This window comes from Brassica rapa, chromosome A01 (assembly GCF_000309985.2).
Source record: "Brassica rapa cultivar Chiifu-401-42 chromosome A01, CAAS_Brap_v3.01, whole genome shotgun sequence".
Taxonomy (NCBI): domain Eukaryota; kingdom Viridiplantae; phylum Streptophyta; class Magnoliopsida; order Brassicales; family Brassicaceae; genus Brassica; species Brassica rapa.
The window spans coordinates 21,554,167-21,578,367 of record NC_024795.2 but is presented as its reverse complement, the minus strand read 5'-3'; the positions used below and the strand labels follow the sequence as shown (position 1 = coordinate 21,578,367).

At 34.0% G+C, this 24,201-nt stretch overlaps 4 protein-coding genes, 1 long non-coding RNA gene and 1 pseudogene across 7 annotated transcripts; 2 read left to right on the top strand and 4 right to left on the bottom strand.

Moving 5' to 3' along the window:
* Positions 1-327: 327 nt before the first annotated feature.
* LOC103834665 (protein PAT1 homolog 1) lies at positions 328-3,978 on the top strand. 2 transcript variants are annotated; one of them, XM_009110740.3, is made up of 5 exons: positions 328-602; positions 951-1,114; positions 1,213-1,269; positions 1,379-1,454; positions 1,561-3,978. In XM_009110740.3, exons 1-5 carry the CDS (start codon positions 551-553, stop codon positions 3,531-3,533), a joined length of 2,322 nt encoding a protein of 773 aa, XP_009108988.1. In that variant the 5' UTR covers positions 328-550; the 3' UTR covers positions 3,534-3,978. The 2 variants fall into 2 exon arrangements, with proteins under 2 accessions (XP_009108988.1, XP_009108983.1); XM_009110735.3 differs by having other exon boundaries at positions 330-602; positions 948-1,114.
* Positions 3,979-7,710: 3,732 nt separating this feature from the next.
* Positions 7,711-10,635, bottom strand: LOC103834655 (myrosinase MA1). Of its 2 annotated transcripts, none has more exons than XM_009110723.3 (12): positions 10,397-10,635; positions 10,216-10,276; positions 10,062-10,123; positions 9,876-9,951; positions 9,610-9,775; positions 9,261-9,516; positions 9,062-9,177; positions 8,749-8,969; positions 8,626-8,660; positions 8,416-8,536; positions 8,221-8,323; positions 7,711-8,127 (listed from the first exon to the last, which is right to left on the bottom strand). In XM_009110723.3, exons 1-12 carry the CDS (start codon positions 10,568-10,570, stop codon positions 7,887-7,889), a joined length of 1,632 nt encoding a protein of 543 aa, XP_009108971.2. In that variant the 5' UTR covers positions 10,571-10,635; the 3' UTR covers positions 7,711-7,886. The 2 variants fall into 2 exon arrangements, with proteins under 2 accessions (XP_009108971.2, XP_033142783.1); XM_033286892.1 differs by having other exon boundaries at positions 7,887-8,127; positions 10,270-10,276; positions 10,397-10,616.
* Positions 10,636-13,725: 3,090 nt separating this feature from the next.
* Positions 13,726-20,858, bottom strand: LOC117132528 (annotated as a pseudogene).
* On the bottom strand, positions 17,538-19,342 carry LOC103836370 (DEAD-box ATP-dependent RNA helicase 53, mitochondrial). Its single transcript, XM_033276303.1, has 6 exons — positions 19,271-19,342; positions 18,649-18,984; positions 18,446-18,505; positions 18,102-18,326; positions 17,851-18,012; positions 17,538-17,759 (listed from the first exon to the last, which is right to left on the bottom strand). The coding sequence occupies exons 1-6, from the start codon at positions 19,340-19,342 to the stop codon at positions 17,538-17,540; spliced, it is 1,077 nt and encodes a 358-aa protein (XP_033132194.1).
* LOC103834627 (DEAD-box ATP-dependent RNA helicase 53, mitochondrial) lies at positions 20,858-24,060 on the top strand. The gene is made up of 7 exons (XM_009110699.3): positions 20,858-21,238; positions 21,333-21,460; positions 21,539-21,950; positions 22,101-22,199; positions 22,271-22,495; positions 22,585-22,746; positions 22,838-24,060. Exons 1-7 carry the CDS (start codon positions 20,858-20,860, stop codon positions 23,282-23,284), a joined length of 1,854 nt encoding a protein of 617 aa, XP_009108947.1. The 3' UTR covers positions 23,285-24,060.
* On the bottom strand, positions 23,034-24,189 carry LOC103834638. Its single transcript, XR_626531.3, has 2 exons — positions 23,942-24,189; positions 23,034-23,366 (listed from the first exon to the last, which is right to left on the bottom strand). It is a non-coding gene; the product is annotated as an uncharacterized LOC103834638 (long non-coding RNA).
* Positions 24,190-24,201: the final 12 nt, after the last annotated feature.

Sequence of the window (24,201 nt, the reverse complement as noted above, 5' to 3'; positions counted from 1 at the left end):
AAAGAAAACTTCAAAGAATTCACAATTGAACAAATATTTTTAAAATGTGTATACCAACTTCTTAAATATTTGAAAATCCATATTTTCCAAAAAAAAATCAAGTAAATATGTGATTTTTTTATGTAATTTATTATATGTAAACATCAATATATGGAAATCAAAATTAAAAATCAAGAGATATGTTTCTAAAACAGAAAAATGACATTGATTACATACTTCTAAATTTTGAGAAAAACCAAGAAATCAATTAGGTAAGTTGGATTTATGTATATTTTTCACCATTTAATGATACACATTTAAGACTAGTTTATAAATAAACAGAATTGGGGAAGTGAAATAAACTGTAAAAAACAAAAATAAAAAGGGCCTCCCATCCCATCGCTTACTTCTTCTTCTCCTCCTTCATTCTCTCTCTCGCGGAGAGAGAGATCTTTCCTTGCAAGTTCACTTGCGTTGCGTGTGTGTGTCCCTTGGAAATTGAAAACCCTATCTAGCTCTCTCATTCTTTTTAGTTTGTCGAAAGCCTCTTCTTCTCTTCTAATCGTCGATCATGGAGAGATCCGATTCCAGGGATTTATACAACTTTGCTCGCGCTTCCTCAGGTCTCTCTCTCTCGGATGTTTCTTTCTTCTCCTTTTGTGCTATTAGCTGATCCGCTTTTGTCTATTGCTTGTGAGGAAAATACACAGAAAGGGAGGATATTTATATGCTAAAAAAAAACATATTTAGTTATGTTCTGTATGGTTCTAAGTCACTGTTGTTGTTCCTGTTGCTCTAATTGCATGAATGCTAAAAAGAAAAACTTACTTTTCAAGATTTGATTTTGTTTTGTGATGTTATTGTTATCGCTTTGATTTAAAGTTTTGATTTTTAATGGTCCGCAGGGTCGAGCTTGTACTTGTGTGTGTTGTTGTAACATTGGTTGCTGTGTTTGTTTGTATCTGCAGCAGATCAGAATAGTTCGGTCTTTGACGCGTCTCAGTATGATTTCTTTGGGAAAAATCTTGACGAAATGTCACTGGGAGGTTTAGACGACGATGAAGTGATCGCTCCTGTTCTTGGACATCCTGGTGCTGATGCTGATGATGAGTATCACTTGTTTGATAAAGCAGAGGTAATGTTGTTGTTCTCTTGAAGCTACCATCTTGATATTACATGTATTAAAAATGGTTGAAGATGTTTTACTGATACCTACATGCTGATGATTTCCAGGCTGGAGGTTTTGGATCATTATCTGACATGGATGATCTTGCCACTACTTTTGCAAAGGTTACCATAACTACCATGCCATGGTCATGCACATACCTGTTGCATGTTTTGAATTGTTGTCAGTATTTTTGAATCCATCTGTTCGCTCTCTTTTTTTTCTTTTTTGTAGCTAAACAGAGTTGTTACCGGACCTAAACACCCTGGAGTTATTGGTGACAGAGGTTCAGGATCCTTTTCAAGAGAGAGTGAGTTTAATTCTTCACTTCTTTACTAGTATATATACCTTTAAGTTGGAGATTCTGTATTTGCTTGTCTCAGACATCAAATGATCCTCTCTCACTTTATCTTTAGGTTCTTCTGCTACCGATTGGACACACGATGCAGAGCTCACAAGCTGGTTGGACGAACGAGATCAAGAGGCTAATAGATGGTCCTCACAGTCACAATCATCTGCTCAACCTTTGTACAGAACATCCTCCTATCCTCAGCGTCCACCGCAGCTACAACACCACAATAGTGAACCAATAATTTTACCGGAACCGACTTTCACTTCCTTTCCTCCCCCTGGTAGCAGATCTCAACAGACTTCACTTGGAAATCTCCATCGCGCTCCTTCTCTTCCTGGTGGTTCTCAGTTCAATTTTACCCCACTGTCAAGTTCTAGTTCTCATCTTTCAGGATTGCCGCAGTGGCCTCAGTACAGTGGTAATTTGACTAGACATGCCTCGTGTGGCCCCACGCTTGGTAACATGGCGCAACCTCATTGGTTCACTGATCCTGGTCTTCTGCAACAACAGCACCAACAGTTGCCTCCTCGGAATGATCTTTTGGCACAGCACATGATGGCCCTCCAGCAGAGACAATCGTATGCTCAACTTGCGGCGATACAGTCCCAACTGTGTAGTTCCTATCCTTCACCATCATCACGTAAAGTCCCTTTCGGTGTTGGTGATGTTAGGGAACAACACAAACACAAGTCATCATCTCACAGAAGTCGAAAGAACAAAGGCATCTCCCAACAGGCATCATCGGACGCAGCTAGTCAGAAGAGTGAAAGTGGATTGCAGTTTAGATCAAAATACATGACTTCTGAAGAAATAGAGAGTATACTCAAGATGAAGCACTCTAATTCGCACAGCAATGATCCTTACGTCAATGACTATTACCACCAAGCTCGCCTTGCCAAGAAGTCTAGAGCAACAATCTCACACTTCTACCCTTCTCAACTGAAGGATCACCAGCCTCGGTCTCGTAATAGTTCTGAACAGCATCAACAAGTTCATGTAGATGCTCTTGGAAAGATTACACTTCCTTATATTCGCAGGCCACGTGCGTTGCTAGAAGTTGACTCTTCCCCTGGCTCTGCTGATCAGAAAGGCTCAGGAAAACATTTGGAGCAGGAACCTCTTGTGGCAGCTAGGGTTACAATTGAAGACGCTCTTGGAGTTCTTATTGACATAGTTGACATTGACAGGCATCTCCAGTCCACAAGGCCTCAGGAAGGAGGTGCTCTTGTCAAGAGAAAGCGGCAGATTCTCCTAGAGGTATTAGCCACAGCACTCCAACTTGCTGATCCGTTCAGCAAAACCAATCAGACTGCTAAGGATGATGTTGTCTTTCTCCGTATAGCGACTCTTCCGAAGGGCCGTAAAATGCTTACAAAGTACATACAGCTTCTGGTTCCAGGCACTGAGATTGCTCGAGTTGTCTGCATGGCTATATTCCGCCACTTGAGATTTTTATTCGGCGGCTTGCCTTCAGATGGTTTAGCAGCAGAGACGGTTGTGAGTCTTGCCAAAGCAGTCACGGTCTGCGTTCAAGCCATGGACCTACGAGCGCTGAGCGCTTGCCTTGCAGCTGTAGTCTGTTCCTCAGAGCAGCCACCTCTGCGTCCTATTGGAAGCTCTGCTGGAGATGGTGCTTCAGTTGTTTTGATATCTCTTCTCGAGAGAGCTGCTGAGGTTGTGGTTGAGGTTCCTCCTCGAGTCAATCATGATGGTCTGTGGAGAGCGTCATTTGATGAGTTCTTCAACCTTCTTACCAAATACTGCAGGAGCAAGTATGAGACGATCCGCAGCCAGAACCAAGGGAGTGCAGCTGATGTTTTGGAGGTGGCGATAAAGAGGGAAATGCCTGCTGAGCTTTTACGAGCGAGCATCCGTCACACCAGTGACGACCAGAGGAACTATTTGTTGAACTTTGGCCGTAAACCGTCGGCTATTATTAGTGAGTCGGCGTCGCATGCAAGGGGTGGGCAGATCAACTCTGAATCTGTGAGGGGTTTATCAAAAAGAGAGAGAGAAGTGATAACTCTGAATCTGTGAGGGGTGTATGTGTGGACTCAGGAGCCAAACTTGTAAGTAACCTGGTGGTGTAGGAATCTTTTCACAAGGGTTTCTTTTACTTTGAACTCTTTTCTTATTATAATGGTGGACAAATGCAAACACTGCGTGGTTGTGTATTAATGATAATGGGAAAGAATGTGAAAGATGGTGTAGGTTATGGGAAGACGATATGTCTTCTCCTAGGGGAGCCATATTTTGATGCTCTTTACGTTGAAAACTCCAACATTGTTAGGGAACAAAATAGGGGTGTTTGTGTACAGAATGATGATGAGCACTGCAGGTTTAAGTTCTGGAAGCAGCTGGGAAAGGGAGTTAGAAGCTTGTTATCTGACATTGTTTCTTTAATCGTGTAATAATAATCACAACACACAAAAACCCTCTTTTGAAAACTATTGGATCCATCTCTTTCTTTCTTTCTTTCTTTCTTTCTTTACCTCTTGCATCTCTCCGTGGTTGTTTCAAGATTTCATTCTCTGTGTTCTTTTTTTTGTGAAGGAGTGGAGACTACAACACTAAATATAGAGCTGGTTTACTAGTTCCTACTAGATTCTTTGGTATTGACAGAATCTTGAAACTACCGTCTTATAATTGATTTTGTTGTTTTGAGTACAATTCTACAAAATTTGTGTATGTTTTAGCCTTTTAGGTGTTTTCAAATATTTTGAAGATTATAAACCCCTAAAATTCATCAAAAGATTATAGGAAAATTCCAAACACTCCAACTACATTTTCTTGAACTTTTTCGCTATCTAGTTTAATATTCCAACTAAATATTTTACTCAATTTATTACACAAACTTTTTTAAAATGTACCCTTTTAATATCCGATTTTTTTTATTTTAATTAAAAATACTTATAAGTTTGAACGAAATTTAAAAAATCTCCAAATTCTAAGAAAAAATATCACAAATTTCTAATTTTATTTTTAAGATTTAGGAAAAAAGTAAATAAATTATGGTAAAAATTATTGTTTTTAAAAAAAAAAATTTGTGAAGGAAAAAAATATTTTTTTTTAATTTCAGAAAACATACTAAATTCAATATTTAAAACTTAAAAATTTATTACAAATTTAACATTATACAAAATTTAGTTTTTTTTTTCAAACACAAAAACAAAAATTCTGAGCTTTTTTGTAAATTTTAGAGATTTGTTTTAATTTTTTTTTGAAACTTACTGATATTTTTATTAAAACTAGTTGATGGCCCGCACCTTGGGCGGACTATATTCCTAACAATTGTTAATCCTAATATTTATTTGTATATAAAAATTTATTTAATTAGATACACTTTTAAATTAAATACTATAAATTATAAAAATTCAATATATATATTGGTAATCAAAATATTAAATTATATTCATTTGTTTCATAGTTTTATATATGAAATGTGTATTTTGGATCAAAATCTTTTCTATAGTAATAAATAGGAAATTTAGATTTGAAATTAAAAACTTACTGTATTTGTAGACTGAAAAAATTCAGTAGTACATAAAGGATTATAAATAATCACAACCCATAAAATATCAATGTTATATATTCTCTATAATCTAGTTTTTTAAAACAGTGGAACAAAACACAAAATAATAAATTATAAAACATTATCTCTCTATTTTCTTATATTATACTTATTTTTTGTTAGATTTTTAGTGTTATTTAATGTTTTAATCTTAGTTTTTATGCTTCTATATATATTTTTTCAATGTTTATTTAACATAATTATATAATTTATATTTACGACATATTTTCAATGATGCTTTACCTTTAATCTTAACTTTAATATTGTCATAATCTATATTTGGATCAATATTTTCAATAAGAATATTAGTCATTAAAATCATAAATTAATATAAGATAAGCATAATTATGAGGAAAGGTAAAATACATTTATATTAACCACTTTTACACTCACTTTTAATGATAATATATATATATATAGACTTTTACCCTCACTTTTAATGAAAGGTAAAATTTATTTATACCCCTAAGATTAACTAATCTAGACTTAGGGTTTATAGTTGAGGAGTTTTTAGAATTTGAAATTTAGGATTCTAATAAATATATAAATAAATACTTAAAATATTTTGAAAAATTAAAAAATAAGTTCAAACATAATTTTTGATTTCAAAAAGAAATTTTGAAAAAAAAAATTCAAAAAATTAATTTATAAAAAATTTCTAATTTGAAAAAGTATAATTCAAAAACATAAAAAAAAATATATTTTTTTGATTTTTTTAATTTTTATTCATTTATATAATTATTTATTATATATATAGAGAACAAGAGTATAATAGTCTTTTGCCATTTAATGAAAAAAATATTTTTAAGAATGTCTCTTTTGTGGTGGTAAAGATAAATAATGAAAGTGGTAAACATGAAATTCCTCCATAATTATGATAATACCAGTAGATATTGTTAATATCAATTGTTAATATTTATTTATTAATTAAATGTTTTAAATATCATGATAATTATATATATTAAATATATATTTTTTAAAATAATATTATATGTATATCAGTAGAATAGGTTAATGTTTATTAATTATCTTAAATATCATGATAAATACATATATTAAAAGAAAATTTAAAATAATAATATTAATTAAACTAATAATTTATCCTAAAATCATGGAGAATATGACAACTAAGCAAATTCACTTCTCAAATAATAGTATAGATAAACAAAGTTTGGATGTTAAAATAAGCACAAGTTTTAAAAGTTTGTGTTTTAAAATGAGCAAAATAATTAGTTGGGGTATTAAACTAGGTAGTGAAAAAATTTGTGTATTAAAAAGCTTAACAAAATTTAGTTGAAATATTATATGGAATTTTCCCAAATATTATCAATAGATAATATCAGTCTATTTTTATTATGTTTTGAAACCGCAATCCATATTCCGTGGGATTTTTTTTTCAAAACTGTGTTTTGGCCGATTATAATTCATGCAGAGAATAAACTGAATTTGTCAGTCTGAGTGAATTTATGAATTTTCAACGAATAGGATATATTCATATATCGAAAATAGTTAAGTAATTCAATAAATAAAGTTTATCAGAAATTCTTTATATTTTTTTGAAAATTTGTCAGAAATTGAAATTTGTCCGGAAAAAAGAATCACCTAAACTTTTGTGAAGCACCAAATTAAAAAATTTCTAATGGATTGCAAACTTGATTCGTCAAAATATTTTAACATAAGAACCAAATAGTTTTCTTTTTCTTCTTCATTTCAACTCTCCCTCTCTCGAAAAACAGATGTGAATCCTTCCCTACAACTCTTATTAAATCATGTTAGTCATATGTTATCCTCTTAATAATCATATATGTTAATTTGTATATGTGTTTGGTTATTAGAGTTGATAGATTTTAGGGATTGAAATGTTAGAAATGAATTAGGTTGGTTGATTTAGGATTTATATGTTATATTTGTGTTAGAATTGTTTGTTTTAGGATTTCACATTTTAGATTTAGGATTTGAAAACTTATTTTATATTTTTGATGTTTTATTATTTATGTTGTTTTAAAATGTTCTTACGGTTTTATAAAACGTAAGATTTTATAAAACATTTTTATGTTCTGTAATTTATAAAAAGTTTTTATGTTTCTGGAATTTATAGAAAACATTTTTTTCACTTTCTAAAAATGTTTCTGTTTATAATATTTTTACTATTTTATAATTTATACAACTTTTTTTCACTTTTCGAAAAACGCTTTCAATTTATAAAACGTTTAATGGTTTTTCTAGAATTTATAAAAAAGTTTTTCACTTTTTAAAAAGCGTTTTTTTTTTAATTTTAATAGTTATTATATTTATATATAAGATTAAAAATTATTATAAACAATTTTTATCTAGATATGTAAATTTAGTTTGTTAAATTGTTAATTAATTTAAATATATCTTTTAATAATTTACAAAGGTTTTGACAAATATTGTCCAATTTCTGATGGATGATATTCGTTGAAAATATTACCGAATTCTTGATAATGTCTTTCGGCTATTTTTGTCAGTATCTCGTCGGGAATGCATATGTCGGAATCTGCTGGAAATTCGTCGAATTGTCCAAAAAAGTTTTATCGAATTTTTTAACGAAATAAAACCAAACGAAAAAATTTCGTTGGAAATTGCTTCTTTTTTTCCGATGAATTTCCGACAAAATTATCCATACAAAACATTTTGTTTTCTTGCAGTGTCCACTTATCCCAAATCCATATCTTCTTTTATTGAGATTTTTTATTTAGTATACAGTGGTAGGTAGATGAAGCTCCTTATCTATGGAGCAAGTAGAAAGAGGGAACATGAGATGATCTTGATGAGGTAAATATAGTGGACTGGATCTTTCATGCATCTGCGAACTTCTTCTTCTCAAAGGTGAGGCTGGAGCGCAGAAAATTTGGCTTTGCAAGGTTCTTGGTTGCAATGAACTTCTTATACCATTTGCCAGACTCTTTGAGATCTCTATCAGTGACATTGTTCCAGTCAATGTAAGTGAGTCCGAATCTGACGGTAAATCCTAGCCCGAATTCATAATTATCCCCAAGAGACCACGCACAGTATCCTTTCACCTTGACACCTGTCTCCCTAAAAGCAGGAACAATAAATCATTAGACGCCATACGTACATACAAGTATATACATAAAACACAAGAAGCAAAAGAGAGAAGCATCAACTCACTTGATGACTTTACTGAGGAAACAGAGATGACTGCAGAGATAATCAATCCGCCTGTAATCAAACTTAGCCTCCTCACGGGTTTCATCACCGGAGGTACTGAATCCTAGTTAACCGTCATAACATGAACAATTTCAACAAATTTCAAATTACATTTAACATGTAAAGATGAATTTAGAGATGAGTAGTAGAACCCACCGTTCTCGGTTATATAGATTACAGGGTCATTGTAATTGGTTTTGAAGTGATCCATCACATAATAAATGCCTTTTGGGTAGTAATAGGTGTTTTTGGTCTCGTCATCTTTGTGTTCAGTGAACTTAGAAAGGGAAGCAAATTAGTATCAGAAAACTGAATTTTGCTTAGAAAAAAAATGAAAGAATAGGGATGGTTGATGCATATATATACCACTGGGCCAATGGCATGATTACTTGCATTACGATCTGTTAACACAAATTATTGTAATTAACAAAAGGCGTTAGGTAGATATAAATTAAGGTTGTAACTAAGTCGAAATATATAGATGGATACATGTGAGCCTTGTGCCAGCGTCCATCATGGCAGTGTGACCATCCGAATCAACATGATTAGGACTTGGCTGGACATACTGAGTGAAGTAATAGTTGAGACCAAGAAAATCATATGAACCCTTTACGAGTTTGGATTCCTCTGGAGTGAACGATGGAAGCCGCTCACCCACAGTGTCTATCATGATTTGAGGGTATGTACCATTTGTTAGCGGCCCCATGTACCTGGTGTACATATAAATACATATTTTTCGTCAGTTCATATATACAGCATATATTCATGTTAAGAATATCATTTCATTTTATAAAACATATACCATCCCAAGAAGAATTCTTTCATCCTCTCGGTTGCAGCTATGGAGTCTGGATCAGTGTCATTATATGGAAGAAACCATCTAGTTATCATCACAGGTCCAATCTTACCTCCTTGATGCTGTGGTCACGCAGATATATATACCCAACGATAAGATTAATTTAGAATCAGATAATACACCTTTCATAAAATGGAGAACCTGCCTTATATTTTGTCCTGTAAAGATCGACCACCGTGGCATGAGCAAGGAGCTGGTTATGTGCAACAATATAGGGTTCCGTTGAAGAATTTCCGGCGTAACATGTAGAATCAACCTTTGGAGAACATCGACCAGGTGCATCTGATCCTAATCCATAGCCTCTCGTAGGCACTGAGTAGAGCTGGTTGATTGTGAACCAGTGCTTTACTTTATCACCATATTCTTCAAAACATAGATCCGCGAAATCTCTGAAATCATCTCTGCGAATATTATAGTCATTTCATTAATCCCAGAACAAATCTTTATATATTGTCGTCCTTCTTAATAAGCAGCATGGCATAAATATAACATACATGATCTGAGGGTCCAAGAAACCTTCATAGTCATCTTGTAGTACTTGAGGAAGGTCCCAGTGAAAGAGCGTAACTAAAGGCGTTATACCCTTGTCGATGAGGCCATTTATGAGTCCGTGGTAGTAGTTAATACCTCCTTGGTGTACTCCCCTGCTCCTCTTTCCTCCTGCTCATATGTATCCTATATTTAATCTTTCGAAAGAATCATAATCGAATATTACCATATATGATTTATATATATACATGGATCAATAACGTTCACATACTTGGAATGATTCTTGACCAGGCAATGGAGAATCTGTAGCCAGTAGCTTTGAGTTCATCCATTACCTCTATATCTTTCTGCAGTTCACATATAATCGCATGTCAATCCACACTAGGTTGGTAGTTGATAAATAATTCAGTGAGTAATATTAATATGCACACACATATATATTGAGGAATTTAATTACCTCCCAGTACGAATATGAGTTACAAGTAGTGTCTCCATTTCCATGATCGGGTCCTGCTTTATCTGATAGTAAATAAATACATAACTATAAATGCATGGAGACATATAACCGACATAATATGTATATGTGATGAGTAACCATGCAAAAAACAAACGTGGGAATCGGTGAGTGAAGCCATCCCAAACGTTAACTCCACGATTTATGCTACCTTCGATCTGAAATGAAAAGAAACAACCATGCAACGTTAGATTTTAATGTTTATATATGATGTTTTATACGTAAAATATGACGTCTGGCAACATAATACTAATGGTTGATATATATATGTTACATGCCTGGTAAGCAGAAGATGCAAGACCGAAGATGAAGTCTTTCTCGAAACTGCTACTGTTGAAACGATCAGTTTGACCACATGTGAATGGCAGGTTCTCTTCGCAAGTAATTTCTTCATCAGCTTTGCAAGTCGCCAAAGCCAATAGAAAAGCTAATGTGAGCCAAAGATGCTTCATGGTTAATTTGTAGATGTGTTTCTTATGTTGTATGGAACCTTCTGCCAATCTAGGGTTTATATAGCCATTGCAACGGAGGGTGATCTATGCATTTTTTTTTTGCAACTTGGTGATCTATGCATTTTCTTCTCTAATAAGTGTCTTGATCAATATTTTGGGAGAGGGTTAGGTGACATGAAACCCGTGGCGTTTTACAGTGGCTTGCTCTTCAATTGATCATTTCATTAAGAAAACTTTTGACTATTTCTTTTATCTCAATTGTGATTGCTAGATTACTATCATTTTTCGAAGTTAATCTGTAAATAACGATGGGGTAGATTTATTTGTAGAACGACAAACGTACTTTTTGAGTTTCTTAACCATTGAGGTTTCTCTAATACTCTTTTCTTATCAAAGAGACAGTTTTTTTTTTTACCAAAAAAAGAGAGAGTTTTTAGATCCTAGTCCTAAAAATGCATGGCATGTAATTTGCAAAAAAGAAAAAACACTTAACATACAAAGAACTATTCGTTAATTGATCGGTCAACAGTGATACGATGCAGCATGTGACAAAGGTATGCGCAAAAGCAGGCCCGGCTTAATTTTTGAGTGGACCTTGTGCAAGTTCTAACTTTCAGAAACAATAAAAGTAATTTGCAAAAAAAGGTCCTAAATTCTATAAAATTAGATCTTAAATTCTAACTAAATTTTATTTATTTTTTGGGGACCCTGTGCAAATGTGCCTTGTGCACAGGGTAAGAGCCGGCACTGCGCAAAAGTAAAAGGACATGTCTCAAGATTCCCTATAGTAAAGTTCCAAAAAACGATTCCTTGTAGTAGATGATGCTCAATGGCTCTTACGTTTGACTTGGAGTTAGAACTGACGCCCTAAGTTATTGAAAAAGTCTCCAGTAATATTATCAAGTAGTCTGGAGTAACAATGACTAAGAAAAAAAAACAATTATCATGTCATCCAAAAAGCCACACTCATCACGAGCCTCGCCGCTCACCATCACCGCATATCTTTTTGATTTTCGTTGCTCCCTGCTTTATCATACGAAAAAGGTGGACACGTATCGAATATACGAGATTTTTAAGATATTTATGATTTTATACATTTTGTTTGAATAATCAGTTATTCGATTCGATTTCCATTTACTTGAATATCCAGAAATTTTAAATTTTTAACTGGATATCCAATTTGAACAATACAAAAAAAATTAAAATTAAAATATAAATAAAAATAAAAATCCAAAAAATAATAATAATCTCATTACAAAAATTATTTTATTTTTAAATTATAATAACTAGTATAATATATTTAATACATAAATATTATAAAAATGTATAAAATATAACATTTATACAAGTTATATATATAATCCTTTAAGCATGGCTATATATATTATAATACTTCTTTTTGTTCTCTCTAGGAAGATTGTCTAAACAACATATTTTATATTAAAGAAGATTCCATTTATCATTAGGCGGTAAAAATCACTTGACCTGAAAGCCTGAACCCGGAGGCCGGAGGTCAGAAGTCGGAACCAAGATATTGGCGCCATGTTCTAACCCGCAAGCTCTTATTGTGGATAAATTATCCCCATCAATATATATATATTTAATTGTTTTCATTAAAATAATAGTTATTTTTTAAATATTGACAAACTAGTAGAAAGTTATACATGGACAAATTTATTTTAAATATGACATATTTTGCCAGTTTCCTCAAACCTCTCATTTAGGATCTAACTGGTTTATATGCTATCACTCGCAAACACATCTTTTGCGGCTGATATCAGTTGTTGGTGTTTCACAACAATCACAAAAAACAATATAAACCGCTTTACACCGTTCTAAACTTCACTAAATCAAAAGCTGGTTACAGCTAGCGTTTGTGGTTATGGGTGGTTGTGGTATGGTAATTTTTTATTTATTGTAAAATTATAAAAATATAAAAACAAATAATTTTAAATATTTTTTTAAATGAGATAATATAAATACTAATATATATATATATTATTTTTTAATACAATAATTTTATTAATATATTTTTTTATATTTACTATAATAATATGGTTTATATATATAATTTTATATTTTATTATTTTATTATTGTTTTTTAAAATTATCAATTTTATAATTAACTTTTTGTCTATTCAAAATAAATTTTTATTAATTAATTTTTGTATATATTGGATAAATCAGTCACAAATGACATGCAAACGTCATAATTTTCAAACGTTGTGCCAGTCATATGAAACATTTAATGACGCTTGAAACCGCAACCGTAACCGCACGTTTGAAGTAGTCATGCCCTAAATCTCATATACTAAACATACACCTTTTTCATATGTGATTTTTTATTTGAACTGTTTTTAAAAAACTTTATCCATTGTATTTTGTATTAACTGAATAATATTCCAACAATAAATCATGATCATTAATCAAAATAATGAATTACTAGGTAGTAACCCGCGTCTTGCGCGGAATGAGGCATATGTATCATTGTTTGAAGTTATATACTATGATTTTGTAAGACATAAGTATATATTTGAAGAGAAAGTGAAAAATACCGGAATTTCTGGTTTTTTAGTGGAACAATAACATTTGAAAAGTAATACCATAACTGCCTTAAATAAATAAAATATAGTTATTTTTATTATATAAAAAAATTTAAGAGAAAAGAAATTGAATGTGATTCCACCCTTTAAACACACATAATTTGTTTTAATATAAAAACCAAAATAACATAATTAATTGATACGATAAGAAATTATAGTCTAAATTTTTTTTGAAGTTTAATCAAAATGCACGGAATTGAATCCTGAAAGTAAAAAAAAAATCATATCTGTTAACATATAGTAACTATATCAAATTTTAAATAATTTTATACTCACATTGATTAAAAAATAATTCTTTATTTGAGCAATCTGAGGATCAAATAAAATATCCGAAAAATCTTCAAAATGTATTAAATTTCTGAAGCTATCTATAAGAAATTCAATTCTGATCCTAAACATAAATTTTTTTTTTTGCCATAGTTACTAATAGAGATAACTAATATTCATTAAAAAAATCTTACCATTACCCCTCTCAATTGACCACCATAGTTTGAGTACACAAATTAAATATCCTACGATTTCTACACTGCGATCTATAAGAAGTCATTTTAGTATATTGTCCTTATCAGTGAGATTTATATGTAATGGTCAGTTTATTTTTCTTGCATGATAATAAGAAAACAATCGTCATATCTTGAATTATGGTTTCCACTCTCTAGCTTTTGAATCTCACGAATAAGTTTTCTTTGCGCCACAACCCAAAAATTTGAGCCTTACACTATCATGGCTTAACTTATTATTCTCCATCCAGACAATAAACTTGGATTTTACTTTCTCGTGGATAATTTTTTCGAAAGGCTGCTCAATGACTGTAAATACTATATATGTCACTGTTATATTCACATTGTTCGGCCACTTTAGTCTTGCTGGAATTCGCAATTTTTTTGGAGTCCTGATACATATTTTATGAGATACATCAGATTTAGATCTATAATGAAGAGTATAATAAGCATAGAGAAAGGAAGATCACTTACATCTTCGTACAGAAAAGTCACAGTATTATGTGTAGAAGATGGCTCAATCTTCCATGTGTACCGTACCTTCACAGAATAGAAAATATGATATGACTAAAAATATAAAAAGATAACGGAAAGAAGGATCCAAACCATACTTTTTTTTTATTTCCCAAACATACTTTGACGGCTGCATGGTTTGAGTGTTTTTAAATAAGCTTGGGATAATTTGCGAACAATTATGTAGTTCTTTAGAAATGATCACCAAATATTTTGAAGAAGACGGGTATATATATCATCTACCATTGCTAAATATTCTCTTGATATATTGCGTAAATCTTGTATAATTGATACAATAATTTTAGACACTTCCCCAAGTTAAGAATATTTTAGTTTATAATAGGGGATAAGATTATTAATAGTTTAAATGCACGTACAATAATATTATATTCGATTTTAAAAAGGACAAAATATATTTGATCTCTTCTGTTTATTGTACTTGTATATAGTATGTGCTATAACAATTTGTATAGGATATTTTATAATAAGGGATATATTCATATTTACAAAGCTATAGACTATATCCATGGAAAATAAACTTTACATAAATAATGATTCCTTTTAAAGTATTTTATATTGCCCAAATATATTAGATAACTTCAACCAATTATGTCATATAAAAGTTTATATACGATCTGTAAATTAGTATAAAATTGACCAGATCAGACAAAATATGATAAGAGGGTTTATATTAAAAACAACCAACATATGCTTAGAGTACGTAAAAAGGTTAAAAAATAAAACACTTCAGACTTCCAAAATTGTTAAACAGAACCCAAAAACCAAGCATAATACGAAGATTAAAACAATTAAAATACTTATAACAATAAAAGAGAAAAGCATATCTTCATTGTAGACAGGTTTTCAATAATTCTTCAGCCATTATTTTTAGTCTTCACTTTCTTAATCGAATCCGAATGTCGATGTTCGTTAACAGTGCCCCTGTAGATAGCTGCCTCTAAACTTTCGATATGGGATCCTTCACGTTTAGCCGTTGTCTTCAGATTAGACTTAGAGCCATGCACAGAACTACCAGCTATCAGAACAGAACCCTAAAACACACGAATTTTTATGTAGATAATAAAAGGTCTACAACTTAAAACAAAATTTATAATAGACAATAAATATATTACCTCTGAGTCTTCAGAACAATTAGAAAATCTGGGTAGAACGTATTTGAACGTCCCTAATAATATCAAATTAAAAATCAAGATCATAATATAAAATCACTCTATTAAGTCCTTGGGTAGTTACTCATAAGAAATATACCTTAAGATAAGATGACACGTCAAGAAAGATTCGTATCTCTTTATGTAAATAGTATTTTCAAAAACACTCCTTACGTACGTTTCGTGATGTTCCTAGTGGGCAAGCGAGATGGTGAAGAAGGCGTCGTTTTAAGCAATCCAAGACGGTCGGTCCCAAATCGCCTGACGACTGACGTTCGAAATATACCGGAGGAGTCGCCAGGAAGTCTCCTGTAGTAACCGGAAGTTGATGAGAATGATGATCGCTGAGCAAAAGTGACGAAAAGCTTCCTTCTCTTTTATACATGACCATGGCTTTGTACAAAAATGGAATCAAGCCTTCCATTTCTTCTCTTTTTTTCTTTTCGATGGGGATTCTTTGATGTTTTCTCTTTCTGAAATAGAAGATCGTCGATGCGCCTGCTTTACTAAATCTCTTTCTTTATAGCCTTAGTAAAGAACGTCGATCACCCTCATATCGTCTTCTTCTCTGCTTCCGATACCCATCGGTGCGCCTTGTATCAAGGACATGGAACGTTGACTGCTCAAAGACTCTGTAGTCGGTCTGACAAAAATTAAAAAACGTCGACTGCTCAAGGACATGGAAAAATAGTTTGCAAAAAAAAATCATCAAAAAAGGAAACATTTAATGGTTTCACATTAAATGATTTTGTGAGAATTGATGTGAGCGCGACACATAAAAAAAAAAAATAACAAACATATAGGGGATAATTAAGAGATAATTAAGGAAAGCCTTAAAAAATACTTCTCCTTTAATATATAGGGGATGATCACATTATTAAATGCAGATATGTTCTTAGAATTTTTTGTGCCATTACTAATTTACTTATTTGCAAAAAAATTATGAAAAGTATAATCGAAAGATAAAATTTTGCACAACAAACATATTTCTGAAAAATCACACTACTTTTAACTATGATTAGAATTTTCATTAAGGTTTTTTTTAGTTTTTGGACCAAGATTAAGAAAACTTATCCAATTTAATTCAGTTCACGTAAATGATCTAATGGAACTATTCAGGAAGTTGCATCATATGTATGAACAACAAACGTCTAACTTATTTTAGAATATATAGGTTACAACTTACAATAAATAACTATTAGATATGGGTTCATTCTGAAGAAAAATAAATGTTACTCATGTTTATAACAAAATCGTTGAGGCCCCATTAACACATTACTTACTCTACATAAAGACTATCAAAACAACTTACATCATTCTAAGAATACACAAACCCATATGCCACCATAACTCTACAGGTTATTATTCATTTTCAGTTTAAAATTGTCCTTGCGCCATTCTAATTATACACCAAAGGTGAACGGAACAGACGCAAACACAACAATGGTTTCAATACAGCACCAGAGCTTATTAAGAAGATCGACAAGATTATTCGAAACAGAGTGTCCTCCTTGCGTCACAAGTATGTTGCTTTCTATGGCAGCATGATGCTTGAGTGGCTGGGAAGAACAACATAAGTTTTACTTTGTTCTCTAGTTTACCATTCTAGCTCTACAAATGTTTCCAAACTCTATTGTGCTGTAAACATTTTTTTTTTGTTGATAAATAAATTTAACATTTCAACAAAAAAAATTATGCACCAAAGCAATGCAATAATTAACTCTACAGATTATAAGGACACTTATTAATATTATCAGTTACAACATTCATAACAAATCAAGACTTTGTGGATCCTCAAATATTTTAAATGATTTTTTTTTCATTTCCTGGTTAATGCAAAATCAAAACTCATATTTTGAATACATATGATACAATTCATGTTTTATCAACTCATTATCAAACATATAAAATATATGAATATCTTACAAGTTATAATTATTTTAAAATTTTCAATATATTTTAAGACGATAATTTAGGAACCCATTAACTAACAGACCAATATAGTTACAAAATATTTTCGAATATTGAACATTGACTAATTAATTACTGAATAAAAAATTTGTTAACAAAAAAATAATTCACCGCTGCTCAAACTCTAGTCATCTATTAATATCGGTTCATACTCAGAAATTCGTTTTGAAAAAATGGCTATAGGGTCGGGTCAAAACATACCCAACACTTCTTAGTAAGACCTTTTACCATCGTTTGAACCAAAGCCACCACCAAAGCTGTTCTTTCCACTTGACTGAGAAGAACGATCTGAACCACCAGAAGAATAATGGTTGCCTGGACGGCCACTGGTACAACCGTAACCACCACCTGAACAACTACCAAAGCTTGAATCAGATCGACCACCTATTCCTTCAAACATGCTTCCACCACGTTCTACAGCAATGCTAGGGAGCTGAATATAAAACCCAATATAAGATACAAACAGTTAATCCAAGCATTCAACATAAGAAACAAAGAATACAAAGATTCACATATTATATAACCTCAGTGAAACGGCTCCCGACTTCTCCCTCAATTATTTTAATAGCCCTGGACTGATCTTGACTGTAGATGAGAACAGCACTTCCTTTCTTCCCAGCACATCCTGCTCTCCCCGTTCTGTGGACAAACGTCTCCGTGTTTTTTGGAAGCTCATAATGAATCACCTAATCAGAATCACAAAAAGATATAGTTTAGTATAGATGAGGAACATTATCTCTCGTTCAGAAAAGGTACTAGAGTAGTCTTGACTAACCAAATCGACATTGGGAACGCCAAGACCACGGGTAGCAACATCAGTGGCAACAGGAATATTGAAATGCTTATCACGGAAACCAGCAAGTGTTCTTTCCCGCTGACTCTGAGATATATCACCGTGTAAAGTTTTACATTTGAAGGTTCTTGCCAAGCCATATGAAAGGCGATCAGCATCCCGTTTTTTCCAAGTAAAAACAGTGCATTTTTCTTCTTTAGCATGCTCCTGCAAAAGAAACAATATTACAAACTATCACTATAAAGATACAAAAAAATCTTATATCGGTTAAAAGGTGACGCCGAGAAAGCATACTGTTACAAGAGGACCGATGATTGAAGCTCTACCATAAGAATCAGCCATGATAGAATACGTTGTAATTCCATCTTCTGATCAGAATCTCCAACCTATACAACACATGACAGTTGGGTAAAAGATAACACAAAAGTACACATTTTCACAAAAGATAAGGCACCTCATTAACAACCCTTATAAGCCCCAAGATCAATCATTAAAGGCTCTGAGAAATTTCAGTTACGAGGCAACTCACCATATCAATTGTCAAAGGATCATTCAGATACTTCTTGATAAGGGATCTGATCCAACTTGGCATTGTTGCAGAAAACATCATGCTCTGACGTTTCTCAGGCAACCTTTCCAATATAATCTCGACATCCTCAGCAAATCCGACTTGAAGCATCTGATCAGCTTCATCGAGAACCACAAACTGAACCTCGGAAAGATTGAGAGCTCCTCGCTTAATGAGATCAATGATACAGCCATTGGCATCTCTAATGCCTTTCTTAATTGTGATTTTGAAGAAAAATATATATGAAACTTCCACCAAGTTACACAGAGATTCATGGGGAACAAGTTTCACCAACTGCTGTTTGCAAACTTCACAAATCTATGTACGGTTTGAAATAAGCTTCTCGCCAGTGGTTTATCAAATTTATTTTCTACAACCTTATGTTGCTCTTCGGTTTGAGAAATGCCATGGTGTTCATACTTTGTTTCTTAAGGAACATGAAGGTAATTTTTTGGTGGTGAGTTTGTGTGCAGATGATATTATTATTGCAAGCTCTCAATCCACAGATGCTACAGAGTTGATAGTGAAGCTTGGTTTAGCATTTCATTTAAGAGATTGTGGTCCTCCTAAGTTTTTTCTTTACTCTGAAACAGAGGAAGTATGTATTGGATTTGTTTGAAGCTTCTGGTTTTTCTGGATGTAAACCATCGTCCATACCTATGGAACCAAACCCTAACATGTTCAAAGAATATGGGATAGTTTTTGCATGATTAGAAACAGTACAAGAGATTGATTGGAAAGCTTCAATATCTCACTATAGCACGGTCGTACATTGCTTTGCCCCTTGCTTAATAGTCGTTTCCTCCTCGTGATATTCATTTAAAAGCTCTCCACAAGATTCTGAGATATTTGAAAGGAACCATTGGACAAGGTTTATTCTATGGCAATGACATTAACTTTGATCTCAGAGCTTATTAGGATTCTGATTGGGGTGCTTGTCCAGATTATAAAAGATCAGTCACAGGCTATGCTATGTTCTTTGGTGATTCTTTGATTTCATGGAAGTCTAAAAAGCAAGGTATGTTGTCTTTGAGTTCAGCTGAAGTAGAGTACATGGGGATGTGTATGGCTACCAAATAGATTATTTGGTTTACTCAAATTCTTAAAGCTCTCTGTGTTCCTTTCTCTCCTCCTGCTTAGATTTATTGTGATAACACAGCTGCTCACATTGCAAACAACTATGTTTATCATCAGAGAAAAAAATACACATCGAGTTTGATTGCCAAAAGGTCTGTGAGGCGACTGAAAATGGAATGTTAAAGACAATGTTTGTTCACCCGGATCATCAGCTTTCAGACATGTTAACCAAAACTTTGTATCCAACTCTATTTAGGGAAATTATTAGCAAGATAGATGTTCAATATTTTACACCTCCAAAAGGAAAATATCAATTTATATTATTTAATCCGATTTAGTCTAGTTACATTAGCTAATACCCTGATTTCGTTTGGTTTACGGACTTAGATGGAGGTATTCAGTTTAGAAGTTCAATTGAATTTGACAGAATTGAAGTTTCCGTAAAATTCTTTTGTTATTCAATTATGTATTTCATCAATTCTTATAAATTCTTGTGTTATTAGATTATGTATTTGAAATCATTCTTTTAAAATACTTTAAATTCTGTAGTGTTATTCAATTCACTAATTTTCTAATTCTATTAAATATTTGTTTTATTCAATTTTCGATGAATTTCATGGTAATTGTATTTGAAAAGAATTTAATGAAAAAATTAATTATAAAATATAAGTAACCATTCTTAAGGTTTAAGTTAGGAGTTGAAGATAATTCTTTATAGAATTTTTTTATTAGATATGTACGTCAAACATATTTGAAATGTAATATTCTCTATCGAATTTATATTATATTTTGACAAAATGACGAAAGTATATTATTCGATGTAATCCATATTATATTGATAGTCTTAATATATAAAACAATCGGCTTTTTTATTATTATTATTTTTGTTAGTGGAGTCTCCAAGGCCTTATTAGGCCTCTCCGTTTGCATATGGGCCTGAAAGCGCGGGATAATATTCGAGCGACCCGACCCTGAAAACCAACATTAAACCCTTGAACCCGCACAGATCTAAACCCTTCTTCGCCCCCTTCTCTCTCTCTAAATCCCCAATCCTCGATTCTAGGGTTTGCCGTTTCCTTATCTTGAATCCGAAATGATCGCCACCGTACTCCGCCGATCTTGCGTTGACGCGTCAAGGCGGACTCTCTCCGCATCGCTGACCTCCATCAACGCGGCTCTATTTCACCATTTTACTCCTTCTGCCGCCGCCAAAGTCTCCGATGTCAAGCCTAGCTTCGCTCTCGGGAATCAGTTTGGCGTTAAATCGAGGGGATTTCATTTTCAATCTGGGCCGTCGGAGTTCAGATCGACGATGGTGTCTCCTGCGGGGTTTGCGATATCTGAGACTAGCGACAGAGCAATTGCAGATTCAGAGAGCAGTGGTGATGGGCTCGCGATAGCTGAGCTTGGGATATCTCCTGAGATCGTCAAAGCTTTGAGTGCTAAGGGTATAGAGAAACTCTTCCCGATTCAGGTAGATTTTTTCAAAAAAATTAGACTCCTTTCGTGTTTCATGTTCTTGAATTGTGTGTAGTAATGAGATGAGTTTATGTTTGTTGGTTGAATAGAAAGCTGTGCTTGAGCCAGCGACGCAAGGCCGTGACATGATCGGTCGTGCTAGGACAGGAACTGGAAAGACTCTTGCTTTTGGGATTCCCATCATTGACAAGATCATCAAATTCAACGCTAAACATGGGTTTGTCTCTATAACGATCATTTGAGGTTTCATTGATTTCATTTGGGTCTTACGTTACCTTTTTGATGTGATGGACAGACGTGGGAGGAATCCTCTTTGCTTGGTTTTGGCGCCGACAAGGGAGCTTGCTCGCCAAGTTGAGAAGGAGTTTAGGGAGTCTGCTCCAAGCTTGGATACTATTTGTGTTTATGGAGGTACTCCCATCGGACAGCAGATGAGGCAGCTTGACTATGGTGTTGATGTCGCTGTTGGTACTCCTGGTCGTATCATTGATCTCATTAAGCGAGGAGCTCTCAATCTTTCCGAGGTTCAGTTTGTGGTTCTCGATGAAGCTGATCAGATGCTTCAAGTCGGGTTTGCGGAGGATGTTGAGATTATATTGGAAAGGTTGCCTGAGAAACGTCAGAGCATGATGTTTTCCGCAACAATGCCGAGTTGGATCAGATCCCTTACCAAGAAGTACCTCAATGATCCTTTGACAATTGATCTGGTGAGTAGCCTCGTAACTGCTTGTGTTGGATACCTGAAGTTTCTTAGAGCCTTTAATGATTGATCTTGGGATTTATAAGGGCTGTTAGTGAGGCCCTATCGTTTGTGAATTTTTAGGTTATCTTATACCCAACTGTCATGTGTTGTATAGGTTGGAGATTCTGATCAGAAGCTCGCAGATGGAATTACAACATATTCTATCATGGCAGATTCTTATGGTAGAGCTTCAATTATCGGTCCTCTTGTAACGGTATGCTTTCTTTAACGGATATGTGATTTCTCTTTATCTTGCAGTATTTGTAATATCGTTTGCTTTTGCAGGAGCATGCTAAAGGAGGAAAATGCATTGTTTTCACCCAGACAAAACGGGATGCTGATCGCCTTTCATATGGCTTGGCAAGAACCTTCAAGTGCGAAGCTTTACACGGTGATATATCTCAGAGTCAGAGGGAAAGAACACTTGCTGGTTTCCGTGATGGGCATTTCAACATTCTTGTTGCCACTGATGTTGCTGCCCGTGGTCTTGATGTTCCTAATGTCGATCTGGTTAGTCTAAACTACACTTGTACTTTTTCTGAACGAGAATTAATGTTCCTCATTTATACTAAACTTTATCTTCTTGTGATTGTGATTAGGTGATTCATTATGAGCTTCCGAATAACACTGAGACGTTTGTCCACAGAACGGGGAGAACAGGACGTGCCGGGAAGAAAGGAAGTGCTATTCTCATCTACAGTCAAGATCAATCCAGGGCTGTTAAAATAATTGAGAGAGAAGTCGGGAGTCGCTTCACTGAGGTTAATATAATCTTGTGAATCTTTGCATGCTTTGTTGAATGCTTGGATTAATTAAAACTGTTTGTATCTTTTATTGGGTTTTTGTATTCAGCTCCCTAGCATTGCTGTTGAACGTGGTGGAAGCATATATGAAGGAATAGGTGGTCGATCTGGTGAGTCTTTTGGAGGAGGCATGAGAGATCGCGGTTCAAGCTTTGGTGGCCGTTCAGGTGGTGGTGGTTATGGTGGTTACGGTAGCAGCAGTGGCCGTTCAGGTGGTTCAGGCAACCGTTATTCTGGTGGTTCGGAGCGCTCTGGCTTTGGGAGCTTCGGTTCAGACCGTTCCTCTGGTTTCGGGGGCTTTGGTTCGGATCGTTCTTCTCAGTCAAGCGGAAGGGGAGGCTTTGGTGGTCGGTCAGATGATTATGGCAGCAGTGGTGGCCGTAGCAACCGTTCTTCTGGTTTCGGGGGTTTTGGTTCAGATCGTTCTTCTCAGTCAGGTGGAAGGAGCAGCTTTGGTGGTGGCTTTGGCTCAAACGATGGTAAAAGGTCTTACTGAGAAGCGTTGGGTATGTTTTGACCCGACCCGGCAATAAGTGGTGTTCCTAGGAAGATTTGTTTTATCGGGTAGAGTAGTTTACCTGTGTTTTAAAAGGCGAGCGCCTTTTGCGCCAAGGCGCAAGGCGCACTCAGGCGACAGCCCCATCGCCATGCACCTCCCAGGCGAGGGTATGGTCCCTAAGGCGTGCGCCATGGTGCGCTTTTAGCTTAAATCTAAGGCATCTAAGGCACTAAAAGCGCTTGAAAGGCGCACCTTTTAGATTCCTATCAAAACATAATGTTTTGACCTAACTTTATTCATGTCCTATGTTCTAATCGTGACATGGCTGCCGTTCTGTTACATACTCTAAGTGAAGAAGACGACTAACTGTAACCTAATTAACTCTAATAATAACTCAGCCCGGTTTAATTCACTAAACCATGTGAATTTCAAGTTATTTTAATGAACCAACTCAATTAATAAACTAACTAACCAAGAAGAAGGTTTATTGAACCAAGTATGAAAGTTTTTTAAACCAATTTAGAACCAATTGAAACAACTTTCCGGAACTGAGAAACGTCCCAAAGGCGAGCGATTTAATGCGCCATGGCGCAAGGCGCAAAGCTAGGAGCATATCGCCTTAGTGCGCCTAGCGCTTTTTAAAACACAGCTTACTAAGGGATACAAGGAGTCGGGCTATATATATATAAATCTGTAGTTATGTAATCAAACATACTATTTCTAAGTTTGTCTCTCTTTGGTTTGATATGTTTTTTTGCGCATAAACCAAGAAATGAATACTTGTGCTACACGTCTTTTTAGTCAACCAGGAAATAAGTACTTGAAAACGTTTGTTGCGGTTTGTTTGGTAAATGTTTTATTTTCGTGTTAGACAAGTCTTTTGGTCAGATTGTTGGCGATTTTATCGTTATGCA